Source organism: Scomber japonicus, unplaced genomic scaffold (assembly GCF_027409825.1).
Source record: "Scomber japonicus isolate fScoJap1 unplaced genomic scaffold, fScoJap1.pri scaffold_500, whole genome shotgun sequence".
Lineage (NCBI taxonomy): Eukaryota > Metazoa > Chordata > Actinopteri > Scombriformes > Scombridae > Scomber > Scomber japonicus.
In genome coordinates this window covers 22,501-32,523 of record NW_026518557.1, presented here as the reverse complement: position 1 = coordinate 32,523, position 10,023 = coordinate 22,501, and the positions used below count along the sequence as shown (strand labels likewise).

Sequence of the window (10,023 nt, the reverse complement as noted above, 5' to 3'; positions counted from 1 at the left end):
AATCTAACATTGAAAACAAACTACAGTATCAGATTTAAAGCAGCTGATATAAAGATTTCATCTGACTGTAAAACATGAAAACTTCACTCTCTCTTCTTTTTCTCCTTTCTTTCTTTCTTTCTCTCCCTTCTCTCTCTTCTCTCCTCTCAGACGCCATCAGCTCAGCGAACCCTCGAGTCATCGACGACAGCCGAGCCCGAAAACTGTCCAACGACCTCAAACGCTGCACCTACTACGAGACCTGCGCCACCTACGGGCTCAACGTGGAGAGGGTCTTCCAGGACGGTAAGACGCCCCAAATACCTGCGGGAGGGGTAATGGGGGGATTCAGGGGGGTCAGAGTGGGTAACGGGGTAATTCAGGGTGGTCAGAGGGGGTAACGGGGGGCTCAGAGGGGTAACAGGGGGAATCAGGGGGGTCAGAGGGGGTAACAGGGGGAATCAGGGGGGTCAGAGGAGGTAACAGGGGGATTCAGGGAGGTCAGAGGGGGTAACAGGGGGAATCGGGGGGGTCAGAGGGGGTAACGGGGGGGTCCAGGGGGGTCAGAGGAGGTAACGGGGGGATTCAGGGAGGTCAGAGGGGGGTAACGGGGAATCGGGGGGGTCAGAGGGGGTAACGGGGGGGTCCAGGGGGGTCAGAGGAGGTAATGGGGGGATTCAGGGGGGGTAATGAGGGGATAACAGGGGGATTCAGGGGGGTCAGAGGGGGTAACGGGGGGATTCAGGGAGGTCAGAGGAGATAACAGGGGGATTCAGGGGGGTCAGAGGGGGTAACGGGGGGATTCAGGGAGGTCAGAGGAGATAACAGGGGGATTCAGGGGGGTCAGAGGGGATAACAGGGGGATTCAGGGTGGTCAGAGGGGGTAACAGGGGGATTCAGGGGGGTCAGAGGGGATAACAGGGGGATTCAGGGTGGTCAGAGGGGGTAACGGGGGGATTCAGGGAGGTCAGAGGGGGTAACAGGGGGATTCAGGGGGGTCAGAGGGGGTAATGGGGGGATTCAGGGGGGTCAGAGGAGGTAACAGGGGGATTCAGGGGGGTCAGAGGAGGTAACAGGGGGAATCGGGGGGGTCAGAGGGTGTAATGGGGGTATTCAGGGTGGTCAGAGGGGGTAATGGGGGGATTCAGGAGGGTCAGAGGGGATAACGGGAGGATTCAGGGGGCTCAGAGGGGGTAACGAGGGGGTAACGGGGTGGTCAGAGGGGGTAATGGGGGGCGCCAGAGGGGGGGTCCAGCAGGAAGGGTCCTCTGGGGGAAGGTGACATTCGGCCATTGGGACTCTTAATCACTCCTCAATTAGGAATGAAATGGAGCCGCTGAAGCTATTTAGCTCAAACCGAACAGCAATTAAGTTTTATCACATCGATGGGAGGAAGAAAAAAAAAAAGAAAGGGATGATAATAAAAGAGTCAGAGATAAAGAGGAGGAGGAGGAGGAGGAGGAGGAGGAGGAGGTGGAGGTGCTGACTGACCCGGACACTTCCTTCATCTCAGACTCAGAGAGACAGCGCTGTGATGTCTTCACCTTGAAATGATTCATCAGTTACATCCTGATCAATACATCACTGATCATCCTGATAATCAATAACTTAAAATAAGAAAAAAGCCCAAATTCTCTGTTTCCATCTTTTTAAATGTGAATATTTTTAACCCTTTAAATAATGTTAAACTGAATATCTGAGGAAATAAACTCATCAATAAATCAATAATGGAAATAATCAGGAATTAAAACAATGAAGGAATAAAATTAAGGATGATAAAAATGTTTAGAAAATTAAAATAACATGAAATAAACAAGAGAAAATAAATAAATCAATAAAAATAAGAGAAAAAAGTTTATTAAATGAGGTTAAAATGAAATAAAAGATACAGTTTAATAAAATTTAAAGATTATAACTTGGTTTAAAAAGATTAAAAGAGAGGAAACATGAATGAAATAGATGAATAATTGATCAAAATGATAATAAAATTCATTCCACTTTATTACACATAACAGGAAGCAGGAATAAAGGAGATAAAGCAGCGTTTCCATAGAAACAGCAGCATTTAAAGTGAAACTAGTCCTTTATCTGACATGTTAGAAAACTACAGGAGTAGAGAGAGAGACAGGGAGAGAGAGAGAGAGACAGGGAGAGAGAGAGAGAGACAGGGAGAGAGAGAGAGACAGGGAGAGAGAGAGAGACAGGGAGAGAGAGAGAGAGAGAGAGACAGGGAGAGAGAGAGAGAGAGAGAGACAGGGAGAGAGAGAGAGAGAAAGAGGGAGGGATAGAGAGAGAGAGAGAGAGGGAGGGATAGAGAGACAGAGAGAGAGAGACAGTCAGAGAGAGAGAGAGAGACAGAGAAAGAGGAAGGGAGGGAGAGAGACGGAGAAGGAAATGAGGAAGGGAGGAAAGGAGGAAAGAAGGAATGGAGGAAAGAAGGAAGGAAGGAAAGAGGAAAGAAGTGAGAAAAAAGGAAATCAGGAAGGAGGGAAGTAAGGAGAGGAAAGAAGGAAGGAGAGAAGGAAGGAACAGTCAAAAGAGATAGGGTCAAATTGACCCGGTAGCACAACAGGAGGGTTAAATAATCAGATATTAGAGGATGAGAGAGAGAAGCAGGAGACAGGAAGTTAGTCAGTGTGAATGTGTTGAGCTGTAGTTACTGAGTTTGACCAGCAGGGGGCAGCAGACACACACACAGACACTCAGCACACACACAACTAATCATTCCCACCACTGTCCCTCACTTTGGCAAACATCCCTTAATTCTGTATGTGTGTGTGTGTGTGTGTGTGTGTGTGTGTGTGTGTGTGTGTGTGTGTGTGTGTGTGTGTGTGTGTGTGTGTGTGTGTGTGTGTGTATCAGTGTGTGTGTGTGTGTATCAGTGTGTGTGAGACCCAGGAGGAAGCTTTCCACACTAAACGCTGCCTTATTATCCTCTTAATTATTCCTCCGTGTGTGTGTGTGTGTGTGTGTGTGTGTGTGTGTGTGTGTGTGTGTGTGTGTGTGTGTGTGTGTGTGTGTGTGTGTTATTGTCTCTGACACTGTCTCCTTGTGTTTTTCTCGTCATTATCCCAAATTAATCAGTTTTTTAATCATCCAGCAGAACGATGAGTTTAATGTTTTCTGTCGACGCCCGAAACACGACAGCAGCCTGCAGCTCTGTGTGTGTGTGTGTGTGTGTGTGTGTGTGTGTGTGTGTGTGTGTGTGTGTGTGTGTCTGTGTGTGTGTGTGTCTGTGTGTGTGTGTGTCTCTGTCTCTGTTGTCATGTTGCGAGTTCACTGTGCTTGTCTCAGTGTGATGTTTTGTTCAACCCAAGTGTGTGTGTTGGTTTCTTAGTGTGATTTTGTTGCTGTGTGTGTGTGTGTATGTGTGTATTGTCTTTATGTTTGTGTGTGTGTGTGTATGTGTGTATTGTCTTTATGTTTGTGTGTGTGTGTGTGTGTGTGTGTGTATGTGTGTATTGTCTATATGTTTGTGTGTGTGGCAGTGTCTGTAAGACAGTGTGTAATTGCAGTATGTGTGTGTGTGAGAGACAGTGTGTATTTGTGTGTTTGTAAGTGTGTGTGTGTGTGTGTGAGAGAGACAGTGTGTATTTGTGTGTTTGTAAGTGTGTGTGTGTGTGTGTGTGTGTGTGTGTGTGTTACTGTAACTGAAAGTGTGTATTAGTGCATAGCAATTTGTGTGTTTTGTATTTGCCTTTGTTGTTTTTTGGGTACATGCTGTGAGTGAGTACACACAAACACACACTCACTGATACACACACTCACTGATACACACACTCACTGATACACACACACACACACACACACTCTCTTTAATTATTTCTTAGCGTGACCTTAATTTGCGGTGAGGACTTCAGTAATGACGCCGCTCAGCTCTCGGCTCTCAGCCACTTAAAACACTCGCCATCCTCTAATTGGTCAGAAGCATCGCATCATCACACACACACACAGACACACACACACACACACACACACACAGAGCTGCAGTCAGCTGATCTGCAGAGTCACTGTGAGTTCATACAGCATCTGTTTGTGTTTTAGAAAATTAGTATGCATGTTCAGATTATGGAACTGATATAAGTATACACTCACCTGTACACTCACCTGTACACTCACCTGTACACTCACCTGTACACTCACCTGTACTCTCACCTGTACACTCACCTGTACACTCACCTGTACTCTCGCCTGTACTCTCACCTGTACACTCACCTGTACACTCACCTGTACTCTCACCTGTACACTCACCTGTACACTCACCTGTACACTCACCTGTACTCTCGCCTGTACTCTCACCTGTACACTCACCTGTACACTCACCTGTACACTCACCTGTACTCTCACCTGTACTCTCGCCTGTACACTCACCTGTACTCTCACCTGTACTCTCACCTGTACTCTCGCCTGTACACTCACCTGTACACTCACCTGTACTCTCGCCTGTACTCTCACCTGTACACTCACCTGTACACTCACCTGTACACTCACCTGTACTCATCTACACTCACCTGTACTCTCACCTGTACACTCACCTGTACTCATCTACACTCACCTGTACTCTCACCTGTACACTCACCTGTACTCACACCTGTACTCTCACCTGTACACTCACCTGTACACTCACCTGTACTCTCACCTGTACACTCACCTGTACTCTCACCTGTACACTCACCTGTACACTTACCTGTACACTCACCTGTACTCTCACCTGTACTCTCACCTGTACTCTCACCTGTACACTCACCTGTACACTCACCTGTACTCTCACCTGTACACTCACCTGTACACTCACCTGTACTCTCACCTGTACTCTCACCTGTACACTCACCTGTACTCACCTGTACTCTCACCTGTACTCTCACCTGTACTCTCACCTGTGCTCTCACCTGTACACTCACCTGTACTCTCACTATTACACTCACCTGTACACTCACCTGTACACTCACCTGTACTCTCACCTGTACTCTCACCTGTACACTCACCTGTGCTCTCACCTGTACACTCACCTGTACTCTCACCTGTACACTCACCTGTACACTCACCTGTACTCTCACCTGTACTCTCACCTGTACTCTCACCTGTACTCTCACCTGTACACTCACCTGTACTCTCACCTGTACACTCACCTGTACACTCACCTGTACTCTCACCTGTACACTCACCTGTACTCTCACCTGTACTCTCACCTGTACACTCACCTGTACTCTCACTATTACACTCACCTGTACACTCACCTGTACTCTCACCTGTACACTCACCTGTACTCTCACCTGTACTCTCTACTCTCACCTGTACTCTCACTTGTACACTCACCTGTACTCTCACCTGTACACTCACCTGTACTCTCTACTCTCACCTGTACTCTCACCTGTACACTCACCTGTACTCTCACCTGTACACTCACCTGTACTCACCTGTACACAGTACTCTCACCTGTACTCTCACTATTACACTCACCTGTACACTCACCTGTACTCACACCTGTACTCTCACCTGTACTCACACCTGTACTCTCACCTGTACTCTCACCTGTACACTTACCTGTACACTTACCTGTACTCACCTGTACTCTCACCTGTACACTCACCTGTACACCCATCTACACTCACCTGTACTTCAGCAAAACTTTGAGGTACTTGTACTTTAATTAATATTCATTAGTATGTTTTTATTACTGTAAAATTGTATTTTTGTTACCTGAGACGAGCCGTCTTATTTACGTAAAGAGCGGGTCCTCTTTCACAGAGACCGCCATGTTTCTACAGAAGCCCAGAGCAGACAAACCAAACACTGACTGGTGATGGTTGCAATCTGTAACCTCACCACTAGAGGCCACTAAACCCTAAACACTGCACCTTTAAATACTTACAACTTCTGTAGTTTCACCATTTATTCTCTCTTTTCTCTATTACAGTAAAGCACTATGTTTATTTTTCATTTTAATATACATAAATAAAGAATAATATCATTATTTTTACCTCTATTTTAAACCACTTATACCTTTATTTTACATTTCAGAGGTAAATATTGCAGTTTTTTTTACTCCTCTACATCACTACTAACAGCTGGAGTCACAAATAAAGTAAAGATTTCACACAGAGAATATATGAACAGTTTATAAGACAGGAAGCGTTATTACAAATGAACCAACCCAACAATAAATATACATAAAAAAACAGTTTACATTATAATAATACAATATTATAATACCTGTAGTTTTCTAATTAGACTGTAGTACTAGTAGAAGTTTTTATTCACTTTTTATGAATGGAGTGTGTTTCTGTGACCTTCGCTTCCTTAGTTTCCTGTCTGATCGTGGCGGGTCGGGGTCGTGGGGGGGTGGTAATGATTGGGGGGGGGGGGGGGGGGGGGGGGGTTCTTTAATTACAGCGCTCATATTCAGTTTCATAATCAGCTGGATCGTCACGGCGACAAGCAGAGGCTCCCGGTGAAGAAACGCTGATTCGCACTAATTTGACATGATTGGTTTGTGTGTGTGTATCAATTTGTGTGTGTGTGTGTATCAATGTGTGTGTGTGTGTGTGTGTGTGTGTGTGTGTGTGTGTGTGTGTGGGCCGAGCGTCGTAAATGTAATAAAGCTTTTGATGAGTTATAGCGGCTGCACAAAGAGAGAGAAAGAAGGGAGTAGTGAGCGGATGAATTGCATGAGTGACCACAACATTTAGCGTTAAAAATAATTGGCCCTACTCGTCGTCATGACAATTTTTTTGTGTGTCGCAGCGAGGGGAGGAGGGGGGGGGGTGGGGGGGGTGATGAGGAGTCGTCGTGTCCTTCCTCGCGGCGTTTTAAATGCGGCGTGTGGTTGATGGAAAGAGACGGACGTGTTTGTGTAGAGAGAGAAAAACATGTTCATCACTTTTATTACATGTCTCTTTCTTTTTCATTCACACATTTAAAACCATCAATTATTCTATTTGATCATTTTAATTCATCTAATAATCAATAAAACATCGTAACATAATGAAGAATGCTCATCATACACACCCAAATATTCACTTTTCTTCTTAATAAATTCACATTATTTAAACTGGACTGCTTCCTATTGATCTTCTATTGATTAAAGTGATTGATTAATTGGGTTTACTGGTCAGAACTGATCAGCTTTGTACATTAATTGATCATTTATGGTTATTTTTTAGAAGCTTTAAATGAAAATAGACTCAATAATACATTAAATCCAGCTGCTGATATTGATAATTATGATTTAGTAACAGTCGAAAATGACATGAACGCTGAAAATCTGAAGATGACATGAACGCTGCTTTAATTGAACACATAAGACATTTTTTTTAAATTTAAGATAACATTTTAATACACATTTTCACATTTTCTTACATAAAAGTGTAAAATCAGGACAGAAACATGTTAAAATATTAGTTTTTCTGTCCGGTCAGTGCTCATAGATTTCACAGTGAAGCAAACACAGACTCATCATTTCCTGCTTTTATGAGCAAAGACACGATTAGAGTCAAAAAATGAGCTAAAAAGAGCAAATTAGATATAATGGGGAGTTCAAGAGGTCGACTGTGTTTATATCTTTATCTGTTTCTTTGTTTTAGGCTGTGACTCAGTGTGTGTGTGTGTGTGTCTGTGTGTGTGTGTGTGTGTGTGTGTGTGTGTGCGTAACATGTAATTTGCTGTAATGGGAAGTGAAGCCTCGTCCGGTTGGGAGGAGTGACCTCTGTGTGAGGGATGGAGAGGGGGAGGAGGGGGGGGTGACAGCACTGTGGTCCCTCGTCCATCAGCGCGCTAATTTAATTAGCCTAATTACAGCGACATGAACCCCCCCAACACACACACACACACACACACACACACACACACTACTCCTCTTCTTCTTCTCTGTAATCTGTGTCAGAGTGCAGAAGCAGGGCGCTTCGTTAGTGCACGCTAACGAGCTCAGATGACCACTCATGGACCATCACTCATACATGTTCACAAGTACACTACATGACACCTTAAAGCATGTATACACACACACACACACACACACACACACACACACACACACACACACACACACACACACACACACACGCTCATTAACTGAAGGTGTGTGAACAGGTAAATTAGTTTCAGGTGTTTGAATGTGAGCAGGTCTGTGCTGCGTTCAGGTTCTGTAGGAAAGATGGAAACTATCAAACATTCTCCTGACAGCTCAGAAAGGTTGTGAAGGTTTAATAAACTGTTCATACACACAATTATATTATAGGCATTCACATGTGGGTTCAATTATATTGAGATTGGCCGACATGAGGCTCCCAAAAATCAGTTCCACAGATATAAGATATGAGGGTAGTTTAAGATGTAAGATGAAAACAATAAATGAAATAAATGTAATATGATAGATTTTAAAAAGTGAAAAATCTAGACATTTAAAGTCATATTCAGTCAGGTTTGATGCCAATGTTGGTGTCAACATATTGATTTTAATCATTGAAACAGCTGAAAAGATATTAAATGTTGACTGTGATATTTAACAGTTTAATAATAAACTCTAATGTGTAAATTAGAGAGTTCCTCTTCCTCCTCCTCACAGTCGAGAATTTAATAATTATAAATAACTATAAATGATAGATGGATAGATAGATAGATACTTCATTGATCCTTCAAGACAAACCCAGACACATCTCTAACTATCTAACGGAGAAAACTAAAAGCTTATTACTTAAAATACCCAAATGTTTTTACTAATAAAACTAATATATAATAAAATAATACAAAAAGTACCATGCAGTATCTAGAAAATAGAGATATTAAATATATGTATATAAAATAACATGTTTTTATTTGAAGATATATGATGTGAAACACTGTAGTAAATATAATAATAATAATAATAATAATAATTAAAGCGATGAACAACACCCCCCCCCCCCCCCCCCCCCCCCAATGCATGTCGGTTTATAGATACAATAGGGCTTCATGCTGGTCAGTGCTCGGGCCCTAATAATAATAATATTAATATTAATAAGAAGAAGAGGAAGAAGAAGAAGAAGAGGAAGAGGAAGAGGAAGAGAAGAGGAAGAGGAAGAGGAAGAGGAAGAGGAAGAGGAAGAGGAAGAAGAAGAAGAAGAAGAAGAAGAAGAAGAAGAAGAAGAAGAAGAAGAAGAAGAAGAAGAAGAAGAAGAAGAGGAAGAGGAAGAGGAAGAAGAAGAAGAGGAAGAAGAAGAGGAAGAAGAGGAGGCAGAAGGAGAGGAAGAGGAAGAAGAGGAGGCAGAAGGAGAGGAAGAAGAGGAGGCAGAAGGAGAGGAAGAGGAAGAAGAGGAGGCAGAAGAAGAGGAAGAAGAAGAAGAAGAAGAAGGCATCAAACAGACAAGAGTAGCAAGATTAAAAACTAATAATACATTTAAATAATAATAACTTGATGTGCTTTTATTGAACTAATTATATCCTGATATCTTGGTGTATTTAGTATATTTGGAAACTTAAACATCTCCTCTATAATTTAAACTCAATTATTATTTTATTGATGGCTGCAACTAACAATTATTTCCACTATTGATCGATTAATTATTACTAATCGTCTATAATCTCTGCAGCTCTGATATTTATATATAGTTATAGTTATAAATGTTAAAGTGTGTGTGACAGAGCTGATATCTGCAGCTGTGTGTATCTCTACTGTTTGACTTTAAAGAGTGAAACACTGCAGAGTCAGCCCCCCCCCCCCCCCCTTCCTGCCCCCCCTCCTCCACCTTTATGCCCCGGCCCGGTGGTGCAGCCCCGCCATAAATCTGATCAAAGGGGAGACGTTTCCATTAGAAGAGAAATGGCAGCTTCTCAGAGCAGAACTGAGATTGATGGATCAAAGTTAAACCGTATTAACCGTGCAGTTTAAATATTTAGAGCGGCCTTATCATAACTGTTCTTAACACTTAACGTAAAATACAGCCTGCCAGGTAAAGGGGAGGGGGGGAGGGGAGGGGAGGGGAGGTGGGGGGCACGCCACACCACACCGACATGTATGTGAGAGAGGCCTCGTCCAATCAGGAGACAGCTGAGAGGATAAACCCAGCT

At 43.4% G+C, this 10,023-nt stretch overlaps 1 protein-coding gene across 1 annotated transcript in view; it reads left to right on the top strand.

Moving 5' to 3' along the window:
* Nucleotides 1-150: 150 nt before the first annotated feature.
* Nucleotides 151-10,023, top strand: part of LOC128354730 (arf-GAP with GTPase, ANK repeat and PH domain-containing protein 1-like) — a gene marked incomplete at both ends in the record, with an annotated part of 19,379 nt that continues 9,506 nt past the window's right edge. Inside the window, one exon of the mRNA XM_053314903.1 lies at nucleotides 151-285. Coding sequence (XP_053170878.1) covers nucleotides 151-285 — 135 coding nt within the window. The remainder of the gene's footprint in view (nucleotides 286-10,023) is intronic.